The sequence below is a fragment of the Coenobita brevimanus genome, chromosome 98 (assembly GCF_032717465.1).
Source record: "Coenobita brevimanus isolate Jiangsu-jjx chromosome 98, ASM3271746v2, whole genome shotgun sequence".
Classification (NCBI taxonomy): domain Eukaryota; kingdom Metazoa; phylum Arthropoda; class Malacostraca; order Decapoda; family Coenobitidae; genus Coenobita; species Coenobita brevimanus.
Window position 1 is genome coordinate 41712226 of NC_137051.1, and position 27500 is coordinate 41739725.

The 27500-nt window shown below is 44.5% G+C and overlaps 1 protein-coding gene across 1 annotated transcript in view; it reads left to right on the top strand.

Moving 5' to 3' along the window:
* Positions 1 to 27500, top strand: part of LOC145414051 (uncharacterized) — a 271392-nt gene that overhangs the window by 8756 nt on the left and 235136 nt on the right. Inside the window, exons 3-4 of the mRNA XM_080283614.1 lie at positions 25607 to 25613; positions 27337 to 27370. Of these exons, the coding sequence (XP_080139740.1) occupies positions 25607 to 25613; positions 27337 to 27370 (41 nt within the window). The remainder of the gene's footprint in view (positions 1 to 25606; positions 25614 to 27336; positions 27371 to 27500) is intronic.

A 27500-nucleotide genomic window follows, 5' to 3' on the forward strand; every position in this document is an offset into this window, starting at 1 on the left:
GGAGAGGGGGAAGAAGGATAGGGGAGAGGGGGAGGAAGGACAGGGGAGAGGGGGAGGAAGGACAGGGGAGATAAGGAATTTATAAAAGATCCCAAGAAATTAATTAGTCAGGCAGGTGCCCAGAACAGGTAAATATTGACTTAAGATCATTTGGTGTTTTTTGTCATTTTCATTTTTGTGGTCAGAGTTGATTGTGAAGTGTGTGTGGGTACGATGGCCTTGTACGTAAAGCGAGACGTATACAAGATCTTACACACACACACACACACACACACACACACACACACACACACACACACACACACACACACACACACACACACACACACACACACACACACACATGTAAAAGAAAGTGAGAAGCACCAACATGTTCCATACTTAGAGGACCAAAACGATCGAAGAAAATTTTAGGGGAACGACAGAAAGCAGAACTAAATACAGAATGCGAGATGTCCGCGTGGTTAACCAGACCTATCGACAGCAGGCAAGCACCCATTCCTGTAAAGTTGTCCCATAGGTTCCCCACGCCGTTCATATGTCTTCGTCATGGTGTACCGAATGTGTGTGTGTGTGTGTGTGTGTGTGTGTGTGTGTGTGTGTGTGTGTGTGTGTGTGTGTGTAGGGGGGGATGATTATGGCCATCTATACCTCTTTCACCTTAACCTGGCTCAGTTTTTCGTTGCTTATTTCACGTAGCTGAGTGGCAGAAAAAGTTAATGCTGCGGTAATATATTCTTTCCACAGTGCACTTCTTCGTGACTGGCAGCATATTCTGCTGTTAACCTATTCTCACAACTCAGCATTCAAGATGGAGAGAGAGGCAATTTTAGGCCAAGTTAGTATGAATAGAATATAGATGTTCTTGAGCTTCTGTAATTAAGGAGTGTAATATTTCACCCTTTTTATATGTACGTGTATGCATGGGAGGTTGGGGGAGACCGAGGATGAGATGGAGGGATGGAGTGGAGAGGTACATGAGAGAGGGGTGTGTGTGTGTGTAAGCTGGGAGCAAGGCAGTGAAGTGGACAGGGCGACATGGAGGCGATTTGTTTGTGGCCATCCCTTACTGGGTTGAGGAGTCTGGCAATAGATAGATAGATAGTGTATGCAGGGACCGTAATGTCAGTGTGGTCTGTGTAACTGTATAACTCGCTCACCTTCCTGACATGAGAGAGAGAGAGAGAGAGTAAGTTACATATTGAGATCCTGTTTCCAGTTCAGGTTTATATGAAGTGTGTTGTAATATGACTGTGTGTGTGTGTGAGAGAGAGAGAGAGAGAGAGAGAGAGAGAGAGAGAGAGAGAGAGAGAGCTGTTTCCCATATACGTTTGTAAAGTGTGTGGTAACTTGTCATTGATACAAGTGTAAGTGTGAATATGTGAGTGAGATGTGGGTGTGAGTGTGGTGTATGAGTTAGTGTGAATGAGTGTGTTGTGTGAGTGAGATGTGTGTGTGTGTGTGTGTGTGTGTGTGTGTGTGTGTGTGTGTGTGTGTGTGTGTGTGTGTGGCGTATGAGTTAGCGTGAGTGAGAGTGAATGGGTGTGTTGAGTGTGAGTGCAAGTGTGAGTGCATATGAGTGAGTGCAAGTGTGAGTGTGTGTGAATGCAAGTGAGACGTAAAGTGCAAACATAGGTCACCGAGTCAGGTCTAGGGTTATAAAGGTTAGTGTTGCAACTCTCTCTCTCTCTCTCTCTCTCTCTCTCTAACGGGACCAGTAATGTCACGTCTTTACATGCGGCAAGAGAGAGAGAGAGAGAGAGATTCGTAGGTAGAGATGCTGCTGATAGATAAATATACCTAGATAGATAAATTATATTAAAAATAGATACAACCCAATACTGCATTATAAACTGCTTAATTCAGTATCAACACCTCATAAAAACAAACAGACAAGCAAACAAACAGCAGTAGCAGTAGATAGACCGAGAAGGTAGATAGATACATGAGATTTTATTACCAGAATTATATCCCACTCCAGTAATTAATGTAAACAAACAAACACAACACAACTACTGGCACAGATTCCTACATATAAACAAACATAAGTACGGATTTCATTGTGTGTGTGTGTGTGTGTGTTTACCTGTCTGTGTGTATCTCTTCCTCGTGCATGTTCAACTGACTTTGTGTAACCAGTTATGTAATGTTAATCGTTCATCTAAATTAACCTAACCTAACGAACCTAACTTAACTTCACCTAAGATTAACCTAGATTATCCCAACCTAACCTAACCGCTGCCTAAATTAACGTAACCTAAATTAATCCATCCTAATTCACACTCATTTCACGAATTACCTAGGGATTTCATGGAATGACTGGTTACACAAATTCACTGTTACATTTATATCTGTCATCTGTCTGTCTACTGATACCTTTAAGCTGTCTCTGTCTGTCTGTCTGTCTGTCTTTTTTTATGCTGGAAAGAAGGAACCCAACGCCTGGAGCCGCAAATTGTTCCCTCCAAGAGAAAACAAAAACAAGTTAACAGTGAACCTTATTCCAGATCGTCCATTTCGAGATGCCTGGACACACTGCGTTTGAAAGACTGGAGATCATAGGCAGTAGGAAATACAGACAGAGGGAGACAGGTCCAGAGTTGACCTGTTGCATACATGAAGGACTGGGAGTAATGGTTAACTCTTTTATTAGAGAGTTGGACAGAAAAGGGGTGAGAGTTTGTTGCTAGACGGGTGCTACACACCCGTCGTAGAGGTGGAGAGATGCAAGCAGGCGGTTCAGAGGAGCAGTGACCATTGAAGTAACGATATAAAAACGATAAAAGTGCAGCAGTGCGGCGAAGAGGCAGTGGTTGAAGGGAGCCAGTAAGAGGAAAGTTAATGAGACGAAAGCTTTTGACTCCTTCTTGTTGAGAAGAGCTGTGTGCTGGGGGCCTCCCCACACATGAGAGTTGTATTCTACGCAGGGGCGAATAAAACCCGTGTATAAAGTCAACAACTGTGCAGGGGTAAAGAAGGTACGGAGTCGGCTTAGCACACCTAATCTCTTGGAAGCAGATTTTACGAGAGAGGTAATATGATCTTTCCAAGATAAAGCCCAAGAAAATGATACCTCAGGTATGTTTAAAGATGATGCAGGATTGAGGTGGATATTATTAAACATTAGTGGGCACTGTTGTGGAAGATTTTGTCGGGTTGATAGATGTAAGAACTGAGTCTTTGATGCATTAAAAACAAGATTATTTTTACCCCAGTCAGAGATACGAGCCAAGTCAGACATTTGGTGTGCCATAGCCTCATCCCTTGTTTGTTGAAGTAACTGCTGAGATGGACGTTGCGGGAACCGAATGGGAAGGTGAAGGATGGAATCATCAGCGTACGAGTGGATAGGGTTAGATGTACAGCTTAGAAGGTCATTGATGAATAAAAGGAAGAGAGCTGGTGATAGGACAGAGCCCTGAGTAACACCACTATTGATAGCTCCAGGAGAAGAACGATGGCCGTCTATAACAGCAGCTATAGAACGACCAGAAAGGAAGCTATAGATTAAGGCTCAGATAGAAGGATAGAAACGTAAGAGGGCAGTTTGGAAATTAAAGATTTATGCCAAACTTGATCGAAAGCCATTGAGATGTCAAGTGCCATGGCAAAGCTTTCGCCAAAGTCCCGAAAGGAGGATGACCAGGAGTCTGAAAGGTAGGTGAGAAGATCGCCAGTGGAGTGTCCCTGACGGAACCCATACTGACGATCAGAGAGAAGGTTGTGATAGGAAAGGTGCTTTAAAATTTTAGTATCAATGACTCAAAAATTGTTGAGACACAGAAAGCAATTGGACGATAGTTAGAGGGCTGGGAATGGTCACCCTTCTTTGGGACTGGCTGAATGAGAGCAAACTTCCAGCAAGAAGGAAAGGTACAAGTTGACAGACAAAGGCGAAAGAGTTTAGCTAGGCAGGGTGTAAGCACAGTTCTTGAGGACAACAGGAGGGACCCCATCAGGCCCATCTGTGTCAAATTTTACGTCAGCCTATCCATCTATCCTCCCGAGTTAGCTGGTTGTCTATCTATCTACGTATCTTTCCATTTTTGTCAGTCATTATGAAGCGGTATTTTTTTCAGTCTCTCTGCTTGGTATTTCAGTGTGATACTTTCCGTATTATTATGTCCGTAGCTGTCTGTCTGTATTCATATTTCTCGGTGTCTCTCTCTCTCTGTCTTTCTGTCTGTCTGTCTGTCTGTTATTAGTCTGTGTGTCACTGTCTGTCTCTCTGTCTATCTTTCCATAAATAGGTTTGTATATTTGCTTTCTGAATTTCTCTCTCTCTCTCTCTCTCTCGTCTAAGTCCGTCTGTCTATCTGTCTGTCCGTCTATCAGTCACTCTGTCTCTCTTCAGTGGTCTCTCATTCAGTGCATTTGCATAAACTGAATGGAGAGATCGTATCACATGAAGGTGTGGGATGGGGAGGGGAGAGAGAGAGAGAGAGAGAGAGAGAGAGAGAGAGAGAGAGAGAGGAAAAAAGGGAATAATGTGGGTACGAAAAGTGCATGTAGAAATGAGAGAGAGAGAGAGAGAGAGAGAAGGGGGGAGGGAAGTAATAACGAGTAGGTAGGAAAGGTGAAAGTAGAATGAGAGAGAAAGTAGGGGAAACGAAATAGGTACAAAAAAATGAATGGTGAAATGAGAGAGAGAGAGAGAGAGAGTAGGGGAGGTAAAAAAGTGTTGGTGGGGGGGGAGTGGGGAGGAAAGTGCAGAGGGTTGTCCTATACTTTTGTCTCCCCAAACTTTCTCCCTCCTGTTGAGATTCTTCTTCTTGTCCCTCTCTCTCTCTCTCTCTCTCTCTCTCTCTCTCTCTCTCTCTCTCTCTCTCTCTCTCTGTGCATGTTTATCCAGGCTTTGTATTTATTTGAGTTTAAAATATTCGACTGAAATTTGCGTGTGTATAAATTGAGTTTGTTAACCTCCATATTTATCTGCTGTGTTTGTGTGTGTGTGTGTGTGTGTGTGTGTGTAGCCAGTGATGTACGGATATGACGCGTACTCATGAGCGTATTTTCAAAGCGTAACAGGCGTATATTTGCAGCCTAGTGATCCATTTTTAACATTTCCACTCCAATATTTTCCACGCATTATGTAAAAAATATATTAAGCCAACTTTTATTCCTAACCACAACACTGTCCACCAAAATATTCATCCCAGCCATACCGAAAAAAAAGGACCGAAAAAAAAACATTCAAATATTCGCGCCCAAAAGTTCCCGCCCGCGTCACATGCATTCTGGAATCGTATACAGGAAGGATCTGAACCAGTTTAAAAGATATAGGTCTCCTTGGATCGTATCTTGTATCTGAAGTCGTTTGTTTTTCGTACTTTTCGCTGTAATATTCACTTTTTTTTTTTTTTTTAGGTTGTAAGGGATTTGGAAGACGTAAAATACAAAGATAAACAAGCTAGGGATACAAAACTTAAGAATATTTACGGATACGACTCTGAGGCGCCGAAATATTTGAGAAGACGGGGATAACTTCAGAGAGGGAAATGAAAATCCACAGACTCACACGGCTATTTTTATTTTATTTTATTTTTTTCTTTTCCGACAGTCCGTTCTCAGAGGCCCAACCTACATGCCTCACACTTTCACATGTCGCCATTTCGGTGCAAATACCCACCGCCCGTGATGAATAAAATCGAGTGATCTTTAGGAATGGTATGATGGTATGGGTGGGCAAGGCGCGGCTCGTCTCCAGGAAGGCAAAATGGAGGAGGAGGATGGATTTAATGAAAGCCGTTTTTTTACAGCCCTCCAGAAAACTGTTTTAGGGCTAACTGTGCTAATTGTCCTGAAATCCTCCCAGGACTACTTGTGATATTTGTATTTGCTAAGTGTATAGGTTTCATGTAGTGTTCTGATGTGGCGAGATGCTGGACAGTTTCGCTAGGCTTCTTATAAATTGTCGGCGTGTGAAGTGTGAAATTCAGATAATCAAAATGCCCCCTACGCCAGACAGGAATTGAACTACTGACCTATCAGACAGCATAGGCTACCCACGTCCATAAACACTGACTTGCGTTTACGAGAATACAAAGTCAGACGTCATTTCAAGTGAGGGATGTATTCCAGAGTATTGCAGCTTTTTAAACTGGATATGTAGAGTAAATATGGGGAAAATGGCAGATCAGGTGTATGGGGAACAGTAGAGATGGAGGTGGGTGTTTTTCATGTGATAAAACATTTTAACACTCATCGTAGCAACTAATCTCCTAAGCCCCGCCTTTCCTCGTCCACTTCCCTGGGATTGGGTGACGAGGGGCGGGGCTATAACGTTAGGAATGGGGCGGGGCTTAAGGGACAAGTTACATGGCGATGGGTATATGATCTGCGAGTGAGTCCTACAGACCTAAGTGTTGTATTGATACCACCAGTCCATTCACGGCCGGGACAACTCTAGTACTCTATTTCAGGTAACAGAAGACGATTTTATTCAACTGAGAGTGAGAGAGTAGCCTGGAAGAGTTTATACGGTCGCCATTGACTTGATCTGGACATTGTGTACTTGAAAATAAAGTGTGGGAGTTTTAGTAATCGCAAAAGTAGTATATAACAATAGAAAAAAAAAGATATATAACAAGGGTGAACTAATTTTTTTTTTTCTCTCTCTTTTTTCCCGCTTCCCTTCCGCGCGCCAATCAAATTTATCCCCGGCGAGAACCAACGCACTAGTTTTTGGCGCGAACTTCTGGAGGTGGGAGGCGGTCGGAACTTTAAAGATGGCGTCGCCCGGGGAGTGTTGAGCTAAGGCAAACTTTCTTTTTATGGTGTTTCGCTGTCTGTTTCTTTATTGTTGACAGTTGTGGTGGAGGATTGCGGTGGTCTGGGGGGAGATTGTGGTGGTTCTGTGGGAGGTCTGGGGTAGCTGTGGTGGTACTGGTTGTGGTGGTGGAGGGTTGTGGTGGTTGTGGTTAATGGGAGGGTGTTGGTTGCAGTTTTCTTGTTTGTTTATTATTGACAGTTGTGGTAGTGGTGATGGTGGAGGGTTGTAGTAGGTAAGGATGTGGTTTTAGGATGGTGGTGGTTGTAGTTGTGGTTACGCTCTTATTCTTGTTGACAATTGCGGTAGTGGTGGTTGGTCGTGTGCTGTGCAGGGCGTGGGTGGTGGTTGTGGTAGTGGTGGAGTGATTGTGGTGATGTGATTGTGGTGAAAGATGTAAGAGGGTGGTGATTGTGGAAAGATGTTTGTGGTGGTGGTTGTGGTGGTTTTGGAGTGGCTGTGTTAGTGCATGGTGATTGTGGTGGTGGTGGTTGCGTGGTGGTACTGGCAATACTGGTAGTTGATGGTCATGATGATTGTGGTAGGAGAGTGATTGTGGTAATTGTGGTTGAGAAGGATTTAAGTGATTGTGGTAGGAATACTGAACTCGCTGTGGTGCTGTTGTGGTAGTTGTGGTAGTTATGGAATAGTGGTAGTGAGGGTGTAGATTATTGTTGTAGGCAGGTAGATAGATAGGCAGGTAGATTAAATACGGAAAAGAGGAAATAGAAATAGATAATTAAGGAGTAGATGGGTAGGTATAGAGGTAAATAGATAGATGATAATGATTGATTAATAGATGGATGGATGGAAAAACAGACAGATAGATAGATAGATACTGTAGATGGATGGATGATAGGAAGATAGATAGACAGATAGATAGATATGCATGTAGGTAGATATATAGATAGATACAAATAATTTCTCCCCGAAGATAAAGCAATAGGGAGGATAAATGAGAAAGAGGGATAAGGATACGAATAACTGATAAAGATTGTAAAGAGAGATTGCTGATAAAGAATTAAATGATAAGTGATAACGATTAGGGGAGGAGTGATATGGAAGAGAGGGAGGGCGAGGAGGAAGATAAAGAGGAAACGGAAGAAAAAGGAGAAGAGTTAGCTGGGGGGGGGAGGGAGAAGGAACCGGAAGGAGGAAGGGAGGGAGCACGAGGGAGGAGGAAAAGAAGAAAGGGAGAGGACAACGAGAGGAGGAGGAGGAGGAGAAGGAGGGGAGAGAAAGAGGTGGAGGAGAGGGAGAAAGAGTGGAGAGGTAAATGAGGAAATAGAAGAGAATAGAATGGAGAGGATGAAAAGAGGATGGCGAAATGGAAGCAAGGAGAGAAGAGAAAGAAGGAAGAGGAGAGAAGGAAAAATGAAGTGGAGAGGAGAGGAGAGAGGGAGAAAAGAGAAGGTAAAGGAGAGGAGAAAAGAGGAGAATGGAGAGAAGAGGAAGGAGGAGAGAGGAGGAAGAGGAGGCTAAGAGAGAAGAGGAAACAGAGAAAGAGATAAATGAGGAAGGAAGAGAAGTTAAGAAAAAAGCTGGAGGAGGAGGTAACAAAGATAAGGAGAGACGGAGGAGATAAGAGGAGGAGAAAGAGTGGAAGAGTCCTGGTGGGAACTGATAAGGGACGAGGGTCTTAACACCTTCTCCTCAGCGAATTAACCTGAACATCCCACCTCATTATCCACGTGTTATTAAATGATGGAAATGAAGGTGACATTAAGGCTGATATAATTAACAAAGGAAACATTAAGGTACAGGATACAAAATAAATCAGTACGGAAAGGGTGTCAGGGAGACTTATGGCATCAAGAATACAGCCTCTCCCTCGACACCTCTCCCATAGCGATTTATTTTGCGAGTTACGGCGATATTCTCCCCTGTATTACGTTATGGTTTTGTAATATCGGTGTAGATGGGATTGATGATAGAGGGTAATGGAGTGTCACGTACATAAGTAAAGCGGAAGTAAAAAGATGATGAAGGCCTATCGTCATCATCATCATCATCATCATCATCATCACTTTTCTCCTTTTCTCCTCTTCATCGTCATCATCATCATCATCACTCTCATCCCTTTCTCCTCCTCCTCATCATCATCAGTGTCATCATCACTATCATCCCTTTCTCCTCCTCCTCCTCCTCCTCCTCCTCCTCTTCATAATCATCCTCATCATCATCATCCCTTCCTCTTAATCATCACTAATTCTATAACTCAAAATATAATCTTATCTATCTTTAACCTACCTGCTGTAACACATTCACACTGACATGACAAAGTTCATTAACCTCTTTTCAGCTCAGTTGATGCCCAGGTGTAGTCATTATTATTATTATTATTATTGTTGTTGTTGTTGTAGTTGTTTTATTATTATTATTATTATTATTATTATTATTATTATTATTGTTATTTTTTTATTATTATTATTATTTTATTATTATTATTATTATTATTATTATTATTATTATTTCCGCCAACCAAGTTGGAGGAGGTTATGTATTCACCTACGTTTGTCTGTCTGTTTGTCCAGACAATATCTCCAAAGGTTCTGAATGAATTTCAGTTAAATTTGGTGGAAAGGTGGGTTTTGGGACAAGGAAGAGGTGGTTAAATTTGGGGGCTGATCAGGATCCTATATATTCCACACAATATCTCCACGGATACGTATACGATTCCCTTTTAATGACAGTGGCATTGACGGAGGTATGCATTGTGTGAGTGCTTTCTAGTTATTAGTATTACAGGTATTATTTTTTCTGTCTTCAATCAGTCTCTAGGATTCACAGTGACAAAAAACACCCAGATGGTATATATAACAAACAGACAGACAGAAGGAAACGTGGAAAGCTTAGAGAGAGAGAGAGAGAGAGAGAGAGAGAGGAGCGAGAATCTCATGGTATATTGTATCTCTGCCGCATAGCTTCTGAGAGAGTCGACAGGCAGAGTGCAATAGGATAAAGAGGAGAAGAGAGGAATGAAAAGAAAAGAGAGGATATGAGAGGAAGTGGAGAAAAGAGGAGAAAAGAGAAATAGAGAGGAAAGGAGAGAGAAAAAGAGAGAGAAAAAGAGAGAAGAAAAGTGAGGAAAAGAGAGAGAAAAATGGAAGGGAAAGTTAGAGAAAGATTAAATTGCAAAAGGAAAGATAACTTGGAGGTGGAGGAGGAGAAAGAGGAGGAGGGGGAGGAGGAGGAAGAGGAAGAAGGAGGAGGAAGTGGAGGAGGAGAAGAAGAAGAAGAGGAGGAAGGAGCAAAGATGGGTGGAGAGAGAGAGAGAGAGAGAGAGAGAGGAGGCAGTAGAGCTTAATTTACTATACGTTCGACCCATAACTGTCGCCCTTATGCTCTCCACAGAAATTGCTTGTGAACACCCAATGCTTGATCACACACACACACACACACACACACACACACACACACACACACACACACACACACACACACACACACACACAACTTGGAAGTGTTGCGTTTGCCCTCCCTCAGTACCTTTGTGTGTGTGTGTGTGTGTGTGTGTGTGTGTGTGTGTGTGTGTGTGTGTGTGTGTTGCTGAGTGGGAGTCTGTGTGCGTAAGATGGCAAGGCATGCTTATGTATGTACGCTGATAAGGTACACACGCACACGCCAGCTTTCACTTTCACACACACACACACACACACACACACTTTCTCTTTCACACTGCACTCTCAATACGTCTCTCTCTCTCTCTCTCTCTCTCTCTCTCTCTCTCTCTCTCTCTCTCTCTCTCTCCTTCTCGCTCTCCTTCTCGCTCTCTCTCTCCTTCTCGCTCTCTCTCTCTCTCTACGCCAATACACAATGAATATGAAAATTGATTGCGTATATCCGAGTTGCATTCTGGCGCTACTGAGCAAAGAGGCTTATATCCGGGTTGGTAGGTGGCGTGTAGGTACGTAGGTAGGTAAGTAGGTAGGTAGGAGGGTGAGTGAGTGGTTGGGTAGATATGTAGGTAGGTAGGTAGGTATGTAGGTAAGTAGGTAGGTTGGAAGATATGTAAGTAGTCAAATGAGACATGAGGTAGGTAGGTAGGTAGGTAGTTAAATGAAATATTGTGGTAGGTAGGTAGGTAGGTAGTTAAATGAAATATTGTGGTAGGTAGGTAGGTAGGTCTTTTGGTTGGTAGGCAAGTGAGAGTAGGTAGGTAGGTAAGTAGGTAGGATCTTTGGGGACGTAGGTAAGTAGGTAGGTTGGGTGGTGAGTAGGTAGGTAGGTAAGATACTGTAGGTAGGTAAGTATATAAAGGTGGTAGGTAGGTTGAGAAGTATGTAAGTAGGCATGTAGGTAGATTGGTATTTAGGTCACATTTTATCACGCTACTTACAAATCCATTCTCTCTCTCTCTCTCTCTCTCTCTCTCTCAGAAAATTCACCCGTATGGCATAGATTGTTTAAGTCGAACTTTGCGTGTTTACTGTTTGAGAGAGAGAGAGAGAGAGAAAGGGAGAGAGAGAGAGAGAGAGAGAAGGAGGGAGGGAGGGAGGGAGGGAGAGAGAGAGAGAGACAGACAGACAGACAGACAGACTACGTTCACTCCACCAGGCTTAACATTGCTCTCTCTCCCTCCTTCCACTCTCTTTCCTTCCACTCTCCTTCCTCTCTCTTTCCTTCCACTCTCCTTCCTTCCCCTCTCCTTCCTTCCCCTCCTTCCACTCTCCTTCCTTCCCCTCCTTCCACTCTCCTTCCTTCCCCTCCTTCCACTCTCCTTCCTTCCCCTCCTTCCACTCTCCTTCCTTCTCCTCCTTCCACCCTCCTTCCTTCCCCTCCTTCCCCTCTCCTTCCTTCCCCTCCTTCCCCTCTCCTTCCTTCCCCTCCTTCCACTCTCCTTCCTTCCTCTCTTTCCACTCTTCTTCCTTCCCCTCCTTCCTTCCTCTCCTTCCACTCTCCTTCCTTCCCCTCCTTCCTTCCTCTCCTTCCACTCTCCTTCCTTCCCCTCCTTCCACTCTCCTTCCTTCCCCTCCTTCCACTCTCCTTCCTTCCCTTCCTTCCACTCTCCTTCCTTCCCCTCCTTCCACTCTCCTTCCTTCCCCTCCTTCCACTCTCCTTCCTTCCCCTCCTTCCACTCTCCTTCCTTCCCCTCCTTCCACTCTCCTTCCTTCCCTTCCTTTCACTCTCCTTCCTTCCCCTCCTTCCACTCTCCTTCCTTCCCCTCCTTCCACTCTCCTTCCTTCCCTTCCTTTCACTCTCCTTCCTTCCCCTCCTTCCACTCTCCTTCCTTCCCCTCCTTCCACTCTCCTTCCTTCCACTCCTTCCTTCCCCTCCTTCCACTCTCCTTCCTTCCCCTCCTTCCTTCCACTCTCCTTCCTTCCCCTCCTTCCACTCTCCTTCCTTCCCCTCCTTCCACTCTCCTTCCTTCCCCTCCTTCCACTCTCCTTCCTTCCCCTCCTTCCTTCCCCTCCTTCCACTCTCCTTCCTTCCCCTCTCCTTCCTTCCCCTCTCCTTCCTTCCCCTCCTTCCACTCTCCTTCCTTCCCTTCCTTCCACTCTCCTTCCTTCCCTTCCTTCCACTCTCCTTCCTTCCCTTCCTTCCACTCTCCTTCCTTCCCTTCCTTCCACTCTCCTTCCTTCCCTTCCTTCCACTCTCCTTCCTTCCCTTCCTTCCACTTTCCTTCCTTCCACCCTCCTTCCTTCCACCCTCCTTCCTTCCACCCTCCTTCCTTCCCCTCCTTCCTTCCCCTCCTTCCTTCCCCTCCTTCCTTCCACTCTCCTTCCTTCCCCTCCTTCCTTCCCCTCCTTCCTTCCACTCTCCTTCCTTCCCCTCCTTCCTTCCACTCTCCTTCCTTCCCCTCCTTCCCCTCTCCTTCCTTCCCCTCCTTCCACTCTCCTTCCTTCCCTTCCTTCCACTCTCCTTCCTTCCCTTCCTTCCACTCTCCTTCCTTCCCTTCCTTCCACTCTCCTTCCTTCCCCTCCTTCCACTCTCCTTCCTTCCCCTCCTTCCACTCTTCTTCCTTCTTCTCCTTCCACTCTCCTTCCTTCTTCTCCTTCCACTCTCCTTCCTTCCCCTCCTTCCACTCTCCTTCCTTCCCTTCCTTCCACTCTCCTTCCTTCCCTTCCTTCCACTCTCCTTCCTTCCCCTCCTTCCACTCTCCTTCCTTCCCCTCCTTCCTTCCACTCTCCTTCCTTCCCCTCCTTCCACTCTCCTTCCTTCCCCTCCTTCCACTCTCCTTCCTTCCCCTCCTTCCACTCTCCTTCCTTCCCTTCCACTCTCCTTCCTTCCCTTCCACTCTCCTTCCTTCCCCTCCTTCCTTCCCCTCCTTCCACTCTCCTTCCTTCCCCTCCTTCCTTCCCCTCCTTCCCCTCCTTCCTTCCCCTCCTTCCACTCTCCTTCCTTCCCCTCCTTCCACTCTCCTTCCTTCCCCTCCTTCCACTCTCCTTCCTTCCCTTCCTTCCCCTCCTTCCACTCTCCTTCCTTCCCCTCCTTCCACTCTCCTTCCTTCCCCTCCTTCCACTCTCCTTCCTTCTTCTCCTTCCACTCTCCTTCCTTCTTCTCCTTCCACTCTCCTTCCTTCCCCTCCTTCCACTCTCCTTCCTTCCCTTCCTTCCACTCTCCTTCCTTCCCTTCCTTCCACTCTCCTTCCTTCCCCTCCTTCCTTCTACTCTCCTTCCTTCCCCTCCTTCCTTCTACTCTCCTTCCTTCTCCTCCTTCCACTCTCCTTCCTTCCCCTCCTTCCACTCTCCTTCCTTCCCCTCCTTCCACTCTCCTTCCTTCCCCTCCTTCCACTCTCCTTCCTTCCCTTCCACTCTCCTTCCTTCCCCTCCTTCCTTCCCCTCCTTCCACTCTCCTTCCTTCCCCTCCTTCCTTCCCCTCCTTCCACTCTCCTTCCTTCCCCTCCTTCCACTCTCCTTCCTTCCCCTCCTTCCACTCTCCTTCCTTCCCCTCCTTCCACTCTCCTTCCTTCTCCTCCTTCCTTCCCCTCCTTCCACTCTCCTTCCTTCCCCTCCTTCCACTCTCCTTCCTTCCCCTCCTTCCACTCTCCTTCCTTCCCCTCCTTCCACTCTCCTTCCTTCCCCTCCTTCCACTCTCCTTCCTTCTCCTCCTTCCACTCTCCTTCCTTCCCCTCCTTCCACTCTCCTTCCTTCCCCTCCTTCCTTCCCCTCCTTCCACTCTCTTTCCTTCCCCTCCTTCCACTCTCCTTCCTTCCCCTCCTTCCACTCTCCTTCCTTCCCCTCCTTCCACTCTCCTTCCTTCCCCTCCTTCCACTCTCCTTCCTTCTCCTCCTTCCACTCTCCTTCCTTCTCCTCCTTCCACTCTCCTTCCTTCTCCTCCTTCCACTCTCCTTCCTTCCCCTCCTTCCACTCTCCTTCCTTCCCCTCCTTCCACTCTCCTTCCTTCCCCTCCTTCCACTCTCCTTCCTTCCCCTCCTTCCACTCTCCTTCCTTCCCTTCCTTCCACTCTCCTTCCTTCCCCTCCTTCCACTCTCCTTCCTTCCCCTCCTTCCACTCTCCTTCCTTCCTCTCCTTCCACTCTCCTTCCTTCCCCTCCTTCCTTCCCCTCCTTCCACTCTCCTTCCTTCCCTTCCTTCCACTCTCCTTCCACTCTCCTTCCTTCCCCTCCTTCCTTCCCCTCCTTCCACTCTCCTTCCTTCCCCTCCTTCCACTCTCCTTCCTTCCCCTCCTTCCACTCTCCTTCCTTCCCCTCCTTCCTTCCCCTCCTTCCACTCTCCTTCCTTCCCCTCCTTCCACTCTCCTTCCTTCCCCTCCTTCCACTCTCCTTCCTTCCCCTCCTTCCACTCTCCTTCCTTCCCCTCCTTCCACTCTCCTTCCTTCCCCTCCTTCCACTCTCCTTCCTTCCCCTCCTTCCACTCTCCTTCCTTCCCCTCCTTCCACTCTCCTTCCTTCCCCTCCTTCCACTCTCCTTCCTTCCCCTCCTTCCTTCCCCTCCTTCCACTCTCCTTCCTTCCCCTCCTTCCACTCTCCTTCCTTCCCCTCCTTCCACTCTCCTTCCTTCCCCTCCTTCCACTCTCCTTCCTTCCCCTCCTTCCAGTTAGATGGACAGATCTTGGTCTATGTAGGTTTCGTTCTCTCTCTCTCTCTCTCTCTCCCTCTAATCTACTTTGTCTCGTCCCTCCTTCTTATCTTTCTTCTTTATTTTCTCTCCTCTCCCATCCCTTTGTTGTCTTATACCACCCTCTCTCTCTCTTTCTTCTCTCTCCCTCCCTCCTTCCCTCTCTCTCTCTCTCTCTCTCTCTCTCTCTCTCTCTCTCTCTCTCTCTCTCTCTCTCTCTCTCTCTCTCTCTCTCTTATGTCTTTCGTGGTCTTTTTTTTTCTCTTTATTTTTTTCTTATGTTTTTCCCCCTCCCTCCCTTTCTCTTCTCTCCCTTCGTGCATTTATTCTTCTCCCTTCCTTTCCTCTCCCTTATTTTCTCCCTTTGCCTTCTCTTCCTTTCATCTCTTCCCTCTCCTTCCTGTTCTCTCTTTCCCTCCTTTCCTCCCTCACTTTCTCACTTTTTATCTCTTCTTCCTTTCCTTCCTTTCTCAGTTTTCCTGTCTCTCTTTCTCTCTCCCTCTCCTCTCCTCCCTCCCTTTCACACTCTTTCTCTCCCTTATTCCCTTCCTCTTTTTACTCTTCCTTTCTCTTTTAATCTGCCTTCTTTTCTCCATAGTCCTCCCTCCCTTCCTTCCTTCCTTCCTGTCTCCCTCCCTTCCTTCCTATCTCTCTCTCCCTCCATTCCTCTCCCTCCGCCTGGTTCTGTATCGTAATTTCTCTCCCTTTTTGTCTTTCATTAATTGATTTATTTTTTAGAGCCTACGAAGGAGTACAAAGGAAGTAAACAGCAGCAGATCTACTTGCCCCTTCTCTGCTCCTTCCCCTTTCCTTCCTTCCTTCCTTCCCTCCCTCCTTCCTTCCTTCCTTCCATTTCTCCCTTCTCTTCCATTCTTCCTACATAATATTTTACCTAACAAACCATTCTCTCCTTCCCTCCTTCCTTCCCTCCTTCCTTCCCTCCCTCCCTCCCTCCCTCCTTCCTTCCTTCCCTCCTTCCTTCCCTCCTTCCTTCATACATATTTTTCCTTCCTTCCTTCCCTCCTTCCTTCCTTCCTTCCCTCCTTCATATTTCCTCTTGTTTCATTCCTTCAGTTTCCTACTTCCTTCTTCCCAACTCCTACTTTCTCTCTCTCTCTCTCTCTCTCTCTCTCTCTCTCTCTCTCTCTCTCACACACACACTATTAGTTCTCTTGAAGTAGCCAGCCATCGACCAACACTGATTAAATGTCACCTGGCAACGTGAGAGAGAGAGAGAGAGAGAGAGTAATTAGTGGGATTACCGTAGCTTAGTAGTGCTTGATGGTATGGGTTTTGTGTATATTGTTTAGATTTACTTGTTTACATTGTTTATTATTGTGTACACGTTTGTTTATTGTGTTTACGTCTGTTTGTAATCATCGTAACATTTCTTTACCAGCGTATTGTTGTTATGTTTATGTTTGTATGCGTTTGTTATGTTGTATTTACACACACACACACACACACACACACACACACACACACACACACACACACACACACACACACACACACACACACACACACGTTTGACCTTAAAATACTCGTCTGAAAATTGGATGAGCCTTGTGAGGTAAGTATGAGTCTCCTTGGTTGCTAGTCAAAGTTATCCTGCAGGTTAATTACACCTGGCCATTAGCTAATCTGAAAAAGCGTTATGGAGCTCTGTGCAGTAGAAATAAAAGAACTGCATATTTGTTTTTATATATTTATCTTAATTTCAATGCATTAATGATTGTGGGACATGGTTGTCGTGGGGGATTAATTTTTATCATAAAATTATTAACTTATCATTATTGATTTCCTTGTCGTGGTGTCTAACGCTAGGCCACTGGTTCTCAAACTGGGGACCATATTTTAGGGGGTCATGGCGGGTTAGTGTATGTAGTAAGAGTTGGGTGAGGGGCAACCTGTCTCACCTTGTCGCCTTGCTCCCTCTCGCTCCAGGTACGTTTCAACACCGCTGGACCAGTGAGCGGGCAGGACAAAATATGGCTAAGCGGCAACACTTTGTATGCAGTATGCAGGAGTGAACTTGTCGAGCAAACCATCCATAAAGGTCTGCTGCCAGAGACCTTTATGAAGACAAATCTCTGTGTTCTTGTGCTCTATATATCAGTCATATCCAAAAGTCAGTGAAATCGCACATAGAGTTCTCTTGCCATTTTCCGCAACATATTTATGTGAATCTGGTTTCTTCACTCTTCTACACATAACAAGTAAATGCCGAAACAGGTTAGATGTGGACCCAGATGTGAGATGTGCGTTATCAGTGCCTCCGCCTCGAAATTGTCGACTGACAGAAAACAATCAGTGTCATCCATCCCATTGATATGTAACAAAAAATATGCATTCTGATTGATAGCTGAAAGTTTTAAAATAAATGGAGGACACCCAAACAGTTTTTTTCGTCGTTATTTGGGAAGGGGTTGGGAGAAACCTGAAGGGGGGCCACGGGGATGTTAAGATTCCCACAAGTACAGAAGGAAATAAAAAAGTTTGAGAAACACTGGTCTAGGCTGGTGTTATTGACCAGCTCCATGCTGCCCTTGTTATTCGCATTTGGTTTGTTTCTTTCTTGTATTATTTCTTGTTTAATTGTGGCAGGCACTTCCACCCTTCAGAATTAACCGATTCCAGCCAAACCTGGACACAGTGACCAGCCTATGACCTACTGTAGTTGTGTCCGCAAGGTTTTGGTTGCCAGGCAACTACTCGATGCCTAGCAACGATGCGCTTAGAGCTGGCCATCGTCAGCCACCTGCTTGTTATTATCATCATCATCATCCGGACCTCCTTTCCCACCCTAGGGCAGGGTGAGGAGTAGCAATGTCCAGACAACCCAAATTTGCCCAATCTAATGGGCCACGCTTCCATTCACTCATCATTCAAGCCCCTGGAATCCTGGCTCTGTCGTATACTCCTAAAACATTCACCACGTTCTGTAGCTTCACACAAACCTATCCGATTGAGTCAATCCGGACGCTGCCACGTTAAAAAGGGGTGCCAAAATTCCTGATCATGCACTTCTCCTCACAACATTCATCCAGCCAGCTCGATCTCTTGTCAGTTCCCTAGCCTCACCGACTTCCAAACCTCTCTTCCTCACACACTCATCCACCATATCTCTCCACCTTCTGCTTGGCGTACCTCGCCTCCCCCCTCCTTCAAATTCGCTCAGATATGCCTTTTTCACCACTTTGTTGTTATCCATTCTCTCCACATGACCATATCATTTCAGTACACTCTCTTCGATTCTGGTGTCCACCTACTTCCTCACTCCACATCTTTCACGAATCACATTATTTCGTAAACTATCCACCCTCTGTACTCCATATACATTCCTCAACAGTCCCATTTCCACTGCTCTTACTCTTGACTTTTCATTTTCATGCCACACCATAGTCTAACATCCATATGTTAAAGTTGGCACTAACACTCCCTCATGTAAGCCTCGTGCAGCTGCAACACTCAAGCCTCTGTTTCTTATCAAGGCCTTCAATGCACCCGCTACTTTTCTTCCTTGTGTCACTCTACTTTCAACTTCTTTTGCATATTTTCCTCTCTTTTCAATCACTGTACCCAGGTATTTGAACTCTCTCACCAATTCCAGTCTCTCTCCATTAACTGTAACATCACATTGGGAGTCACCCTCTCTCTCAATAACCATCACTTTACTCTTTTCTACATTTACTCTCAAGGCCTGACGCTCACAGACATCAGCAAAACTCTGCACTAAGTTCATGTTCGGTACTTGCAAGCAGTACTGCATCATCAGCTTACAACAAATTTGAGATATTCCATCCATCACCATTCATTACCAGCGCCATCCCTCTCTCGATTACTCGTGTTTTTACTTCACTCATCACCCCATCCACACACACACACACACACACACACATATATATATATATATATATATATATATATATATATATATATATATATATATATATATATCATCTCATCTCATCTCAGCCTTTTGAGTGTCCACTGCAGGACTGGCCTATCCCGAACGAAGTTGGGACGATACAGCCAAGGTATCTCTACCAAGTGGCTTAGGATGTCTAGTAGAGATTGTATGTAGGGTGAGAAGTGCTTGTAAGTGTAAATGTTGTGTTGGAGTGGCTTTGGATGTGTGTGTAGTCTGTGAACCAAGTGTAATCGGCCCGCGCAAGCCGACTAGGTGCAAGCATACTTTATAGTATGCGACACTGGTTCAATCACAGCACCTCTCGTGTCCTCCAATGCAGTACGGGGCCAGAAGAATGCTCCCAAAGTTTATCACCCTGGCGGGGCGCGAACCCTCGTTCTTCAATGTACGAAAACGCACATTTTACCACTGTACCACAGAGGCTCTCTATACGGTATATATATATATATATATATATATATATATATATATATAGATATAGATATATATATATATATATATATATATATTTACAACCATGGAGACATCACACAACCTTGTCGCAAGCCGACACCGATCGTGAACCATTCACTTAGGTGCCCTTTAACTCTTACACATGCTTCACTGCCATCATTATTATTATTCACTACCATATTATTGTTATTATTATTATCATCACCATCATTATTATTATTTCGCTCATCACTGTCATTTTTATCGAGTTACCAGCTGTCCCGATAATATCTCCCTGTAATGCACAAACACACTACATATATATCGTCTTCCTTACTTCCCTCTTCCCCGTGTGTGTGTGTGTGTGTGTGTGTGTGTGTGTGTGTGTGTGTGTTTTATGTGTCCGACTCTGGGCATAGGCTTCACAGCCTGCTATCAAGGCCCAGCAGTCCTCCTACATACCATACACCTCTACATGCCTACCAAGTAGTTCCTTTAATTTCCCTCTCGTTAGCTCTTTATCAACGCACTTTACTCTCCTTTACCTCTTTACCGCCTTTGTTATCTTTATCTCGCCTTTGTGTTTGTCATTCCATCTTTCACTGACATTTTTATTATTATTATTATTATTATTATTATTATTATTATTATCATTATCATTATCATCATCATCATCATTTTTAGTACTAACAAGAACAGTATCAATAACTTACTCTCACACTCTATCATCATTATCATTATTATTATTATTATTATTATTATTATTATTAACAAGAACAGTATTAATAACCTGAAGTCATCATCATCATCATCACCATCATCATCATCATCATCATTATCATTATCGTGTTTGTGTACAGTATGAGTCAGAACACAATCCTTGCCCTGATTGGTGGAGAAGCCGCTAAGCTCCGCCCACTCCAGGGGAATCCGCCAATTAGCAAAGATATATTTCCTGCCCTTAGATTTATGGCGGAGGGCCAAGAGGGAGAGAGAGAGAGAGAGGGAGAGGGAGGAAAAAAGAGGGGAGAGAGAGAGAGAGAGAGGGAGGAAAAAAGAGGGGAGAGAGAGAGAGGAAAATCAGAGAGAGAGAGAGAGAGAGAGAGAGAGAGAGAGAATGGACGCAAAAAATAAACGGGCTGGAGTAGCGACAGGGAGGGGAGAGGAGGGAGGGGAAGGGAAGGGAAAAGAAGGAAGGAAGAAGGGGAAACAGGAAGTAAAGTGGAGGAAATGAGAAAGAGTATGAGTTGGTTCCTGAGAATGAGGGGAGGAAAAGTTTGGGGAGGGGAGGGGAGAGGGGAGGGGAAAAGAAGGGGAGAAAGGGGAGATACGTGACCGGAATTTTGAGAAGACGGGGGGCTGTGATTTAGGGAGGGGTCTGGGACCCCTTTTTTGGCAGGGGGAAGGGGATGGGGAGGGACAGGAGAAGAATGAGGGGAGGGGAGAGGGGACGGGAGGGAAGGGGAGAGACGAGTGAAGGAGGAGAGGGAAAAGAGAGGAGAGGGGATACAGGGGGAGAGGAGAGTTGGAAGAGAAGAGGGGTGGAGTGGAGGAGAGGGGAGAGTTAAAGTAGGGAGAGGATTGGAAAGGAGGTGAGAAAGGAAGGAGAGGGAAGGATGAAAGAGAGGAGAGAGGGGAAGGGAGGAGGAAAGAGGAAGAGAGGAGAGGGGAGAAGAGGGCTGGGGAGAGGGGTGTTATGCCCATTTATATCTTTGTTTGTTTTGTATAATATATGTGCTTGTTCATCATTTGTTCTTCTGTTATTTTGAACGCTGTTGTGATGGATGCGTGTGTAGGAAGGCATTGTATGTATGTATTTATGTATGTTTGTGTATGGATTTATGTATGTTTGTGTATATGTATGTATGTATGTTTGTGTATGTATGTATATATGTATTTTTTTATTCATTGCTTGTTTATCAGTATGTCATTGTGTTTAATTTACCTCACCAACTCTCTCTCTCTCTCTCTCTCTCTCTCTCTCTCTCTCTCTCTCTCTCTCTTTATTTCCGTATGTATTAGGTAAATGATTTCGTCATGTCAGGATAAGCCAGGATTCCAGTGGCTTAAATGGTGTGCTAATGAGTGTGTGGCTCATTTCACTGCGTCTGCTATTGACTGTTCTGCCTAATTGTGTGGTTTGTCTCTCTCCTTCCTCTCTGCCCCCTAGCTCACCCCATCCATAGGTGTGGATGATGATGATGATGATGATTGTATATGCTGGTACCTGTGTGTATATCTGAATACAGTCAAGGTGTGTGTGTGTGTGTGTGTGTGTGTGTGTGTGTGTGTGTGTGTGTGTGTGTGTGTGTGTGTGTGTGTGTGTGTGTGTGTGTTCTTTCGTTTCTTTCACGAGGACGGTAATAAATATCGACCTAATTCCTTTTGCATTAGGTCGGGGTAAGTCCAGGGAGTGTCAGAAACAACATCAAGCAAAGTTTTTGGCGATCGCGATGCGACGGCGCGAAACTGTCGAAAATCGCGACATGCGGAAATATGCGAAAAAATTTTGTCGACTTTCTGGTCAGAATTGGTTTGTGTTGGCTGGATGGCGTTATGGAAACAAAGATAACGGTATTTGCAAACATTTTTTTTTTTGATGGGATGGCTATCAGTTAGTCCCGTTAATTATGTAGGAAAGTACCAGTATATATATATATTCCATATATATATATATATATATATATATATATATTCCATATATATATATATATATATATATATATATATATATATATATATATATATCGCTTTGTTTTTAAAGGCTCCAACATGCTTGCATGCGTCGGCCTATATATATATATATATATATATATATATATATATATATATATATATATATATATATATGGTGCACATATATAGAAAAGAAGGCAGTTTAATACAGCATGTGCCAGAGTGGACTGCTTGAGGAAGAAGAAGCAGAGGAAGGCCGAAGGAAACCTGGTTGAGGATAGTGAAAAGAGAAGCAGGAGAGGAGTGTTGGTGGGACCTGAAGGAGATGGCAAGAGACAAATATTGGTGGAGAGAGTTCATCGAGGCCCTATGCATCCCGTGGGGTGCCACAGGAAATGATTGATTGATTGATATATACAGTATGTGAACCATGTCCCTTGTTTAGATCTGTTTGTACCGTAAGTCTTGATCTGTGTGTAGGCTATATGCAGGGCCTGATCCAGCACTTTGAAAGGGGAAGGAACATTATGCCTGGCAGAATTATCCGTGCGCTTAATAATAAAATGAAAAAATGCTCATTTATTTTACTTGTTACAATCGTAGGATAATAATATAAGGAGAGTTGAAGTGCCACAAGATATTTATTACATATAGTTTGGTAAATGATAATGTTCTATTATTGTAAGTAACCACTGGTCTGCCGAAAATGGGAGGGGGGCATACACCCCTCCAATCCGTGCCTGGTATGTGTCTATCAGTCAAAACTTCATATCCTTGAGCACGATGACGTCACTGCCTTGCAATATGTGTGTTTCCAGGGCATTTGACTCACCCCATGCACTCCTTCACCACAACGTCATTCTTGTTATTTTTCTCAGCTTATGACACTCCATCACCCGTATTCTCGTGAGTTAAAGAAGCTCCCTAACTCCTTTTCCTAAGCGATTCATTTTGCTTATTAAACTTGACTCTCCTGTTCTGTTATGTCAGTCCTTCAAACATCGGCATGCCCGGCCAAAATAACTTCAAAAGGATATTAACCAGCCACATCCAAAAATAAATCGCTAAGCAGAAGGTGCCAGGGAGGAAAGTGAGAAGGGGTGAAATACAGAGTGAACTTTTTGTCCCATCCTGTATACAGTTTCTCAAGATATGTATGGTTCTTATTAATTCATTTCTCTTCGCTCATACAATATATTATACACCGCTGCCAAGCTGTTGTGAATAACGAAGTGAAACAAAATGAAAAACCGAGCTATTTTTTATATACTCCTTTCACCTTAACTTGGCCAAGATATTCGTCCTTTTGTGGCTTATTTCACGTAGCTCAGTGGCAGAAAAAACAACGCTACGGCTCTACATCCTTCCCATAGCACTTCTTCGTGACCAGCATCATATTCTGGTGTTAATCTATTGTGAGTCAGTATTTAAGATGGAGAGATGGCAGTGTTGTCAGGTGAGAGTAAATTGGGTGTGTTTATAACTAGCTACCAGATTATTATTATTATTATTATTATTATTTATTATTATTACCACCACTTCCACGACTACTACTACTACTGCTGCTGCTGCTGCTGCTGCTGCTGCTGCTGCTGCTGCTGCTGCTGCTGCTACTACTACTACTACTACTACTACTACTACTACTACTACTACTACTACTACAAAGATCATAAATACGAAGAGAGAGGCTTTGAACCTCTCTCTCTCTCTCTCTCATTGTCAGTCGCATCATTCCTGCCTCTGTCTTCCTCTTCCCTTTCTTCCTTCCTTCCCTCCTTCCTTCCTTCTTTCCTTCCTTCCTTCCTTCCTTCCAGCCTTCCTTCCTTCCTTCCTTCCAGCCTTCCTTCCTTCCTTCCCTCCTTCTTTCTCTCCTTCCTTCCAGCCTTCCTTCCTTCCTTCCTTCCTTCTCTCCTTCCTACCTTCCTTCCAGCCTTCCTTCCTTCTCCTTCCTTCCTTCTCTCCTTCATTCCTTCCTTCCTTCTCTCCTTCATTCCTTCCTTCCTTCTCTCCTTCCTTCCTTCCTTCCTTCCTTCTCTCCTTCCTTCCTTCCTTCCTTCCTTCCTTCCTTCTTTCTTTCCTTCCCTCCTTCCGTCCTTCCAGCCTTCCTTCCTTCCCCTGGCCTCCCCCTGTCCTCTTCTCCCCTGTTCCACATAATTGACCCATACATTACATAATAATGACACTGTCGATGGTAGATATCTCCCCTTCCTCTTGCTTCTCTCCCCCTCTCTCCCTCCCTTCTCTCCCCCTCCCCTATCCACCCCTATACACCCCCTCCCCTATCCACCCCTATACTCCCCCCTCTCCCCACTTTATCTCTGTCTCCCTCTCCTCTCGTATTCTGTCACTCTGCCCCTCTCACACTTCATCCCTGTCACCCTTTCTCTTCCCTCCCTCTCTCTCCTCCCACTCCTCTCCTTCTTCCTCTACCCCTCCCTCTTCCTCCTCTCTCTCATTCTGTGTTTCCCTTAACCTTCCCTCTCCCCTTCCCTTTTCATTTTCCTCTACCTCTCCCTCTCTTTCTCCTTCTTCCCCTTCTCCATCACACACACACACACACACACACACACACACACACACACACACACACACACACACACACACACACACACACACACACACACACACACACACACACACACACACACACACACACACACACACACACACACACACACACACACACACACACACACACACACACACACACACACACACACACACACACACACACACACACACACACACACACACACACACACACACACACACACACACACACACACACACACACACACACACACACACACACACACACACACACACACACACTCTCTCTCTCTCTCTCCACCTCCTCCATCTCCCAGTCCTTCTCTCTCTCATTCCTCTCCACTTCCTCCGTTCTCCATTCATTCAATTCCTGTCTCTCCCTCTTTCTTCCTCTTCCCTACTTCTTTCTCTCTTCGTCTCTCTCTTTCTCTCCCTTCCTCTCTCCCTCTCCCTTTTATCTCTTCCACCCCATTTCATTTGTCAGCGCCTTTTCTCTCTCTTCCTCCCTCTCTTTCCTCCCTCTCTTTCTTCTCTCCTTCCTTCCTCTCTCTTTACCTTAACTTTTTCCTCTGCCTCTTTCTTCTCGTCTTCTTCGCCTCTTAGTTATTTTTATTTTATTATTTATGTGTTTATTTATTTCCTTCGTCCTTTTCTCTTCTTTTTTTTTATTTTTTACATTTCTCATTTCTTCGCCTGATTCATGAGTCCTCCTCCTCCTCCTCCTCCTCCTCCTCCTCCTCCTCCTCCTCCTCCTCTGCTTCATTTCTATATCCTTTCATTTTTTCTACATATCCTTCTCTATTTCTTTCTTTCCTGTTCCTCTTATCTTCTCAGTTTGTTCCATCTCTCTCTCTCTCTCTCTCTCTCTCTCTCTCTCTCTCTCTCTCTCTCTCTCTCTCTCAGTATTGTGGGCAGCACGATTTCTGTACACAGCCACTCTCTCTAACTCACTCACCCCTCACTTTCTCTCACTCTCACTCACCCTCCTCTACATCACCTATTTCACCCTCTTGCCGCTAGTACTCAGAGAGAGAGAGAGAGAGAGAGAGAGAGAGAGAGAAAAAAAAAAGTGAGAGAGAGAGAGAGAGAGAGAGAAAAGTGAGAGAGAGAGAGAGAGAGAGAGAGAGAGAGAGAGTACAAAGGAAAGCAAACAGCAACATAACTAATGGTTCTTTCGAGCCTGATTGTTACAGAGAAGACCATCACTATGATATCTAATTCTACAGGTTGAAGGTAAGGAGAGTAAAACGAGAAGGCTCTTCCCTACCCACCAAACCCTCCAGTGGAAGCTGGCAGGAAAAAAGTGAGAAAGACCACCAGTCGAAGATGACGTAGGAATTTCATAGGAAAGACTGAAAAGTGGGAAGCTGTATTTATAACATATACAAGTGTCAATAAGCTACAGGTGTCATTAAATACGTAGTATATATTTCCCTGCTATAGTTTCGTCGCGATCTGAAATAGGGAAAAACAGCTTACATTTTTATTCAGTCATGAAGGTGTTTAGCTGGGGATTTGAAGCGCGATACTTATGCAAGCGATTTTTGAATATCACCACTGTGCTGCAATGAACGACATCCCTGGGCAGTTTGTTCCAAATGTTAACAACCCTGTTAAAGAAAAAATGTTTGGCTTCATTAGACTGGAAATGCCTTCCAATAATCTTATACCCATTACCTCTAGTGTAGTTCGAATGGTCAGTTGCAAAGTACTTGTCAACATCCATATTATCAGTTCCTTTAATAATCTTGAGTACATGAATCAGATCACCTCGTAGTCTGTGCTTTGATAGGTTCAATAACTCATTTAATTGCTCCTCTTATTTGTTCCTCAGTCAGGGTATCATTTTTGTTACTCGTTGCTGCAATCTCTCTAATTTCTTTATACCTTTCCTGTAATACGGTGACCAGAATTGCACACAGTACTCTGGATATGGACTCACTAAGGAATTGTACAGTGTAAGGATTATATTTTCAGATCTGAACTCAAATGATCAACTTATGAATGCAACAAGTTTGTTAGCTGTCTTTATAGCTTCTGTGGACTGTTTATCTGGCTTCAGATCAACTGTTAACATTATTTCTAGATCCTTTTCATGGTTTCCATTTATGGGTTGTGAATTTTTCATTGTATAGCTTTATTTTTCATTCTTACTTCCAGTATTTAGAACTTTGCATTTAATTGATATTAAAATCCATTTGCCATTTTTCTGCCCAGTTAAGCAATTTATCAAGATCCCGTTGACTCAGTGTTCTTTGTTGTGGGGTATCTGCTCTATTACCAACCTTCGTATCATCAGCAAATTTTGATATTTTACAAAGGACACCTTCATCAGTGTCGTCTACATAAATCAGGAACAGAACTGGACCCCAAACCGAGCCATGCGGTACTCCACTTATAACATTTTTCCAGTTTGATTCCTTACCATTGATTACACCTCTTAGTTTACGGTTCTTGCTTTCAGTCCATCTTAGTACACTGCCACCGATACCATAGACACGCAGTTTCTCGACGAGTCAGACGTGTGGAACTTTATAAAACGCTTTTCTGAAATCAAGGTAAATGACATGGACTGATTTAGTGCTGTCGTACAGGTTGGTAATATCCTTGAAAAAGTCAAGTACATTAGTAAGACATGAACTGTTATTTTGGAATCCGTGTTGAGAGTCTTTGATGAGATTGTTCTGATATAAATGATTGACCAGTTTATCTCTAATTATGGTTTCCAACAACTTGCAAACGACTGATGTCAAGTGAGAGAGAGAGAGAGAGAGAGAGAGAGAGAGAGAGAGAGAATACGTATGGATGTTAAAAGTGTAAGGCGTATAGTGTGTGTGTGTGTGTGTGTGTGTGTGTGTGTGTGTGTGTGTGTGTGTGTGTGTGTGTGTGTTTTGCTTTAGTGTTTTTTAACCAAATTGTACTGTTTTACTGATGTATTTATTTTTCTGTTTTTCAGGTGGGGCGCTGAGCAAGCTGTTCGAAACCCGGAAGTGAGGTAGATAGATAGATAGATAGACAGATAGATAGATAGATAATACACGTTCGTACATACATGGATGGATACGTACTCTCTCTCTCTCTCTCTCTCTCTCTCTCTCCTTGTCCCTAGTTAATACCTTT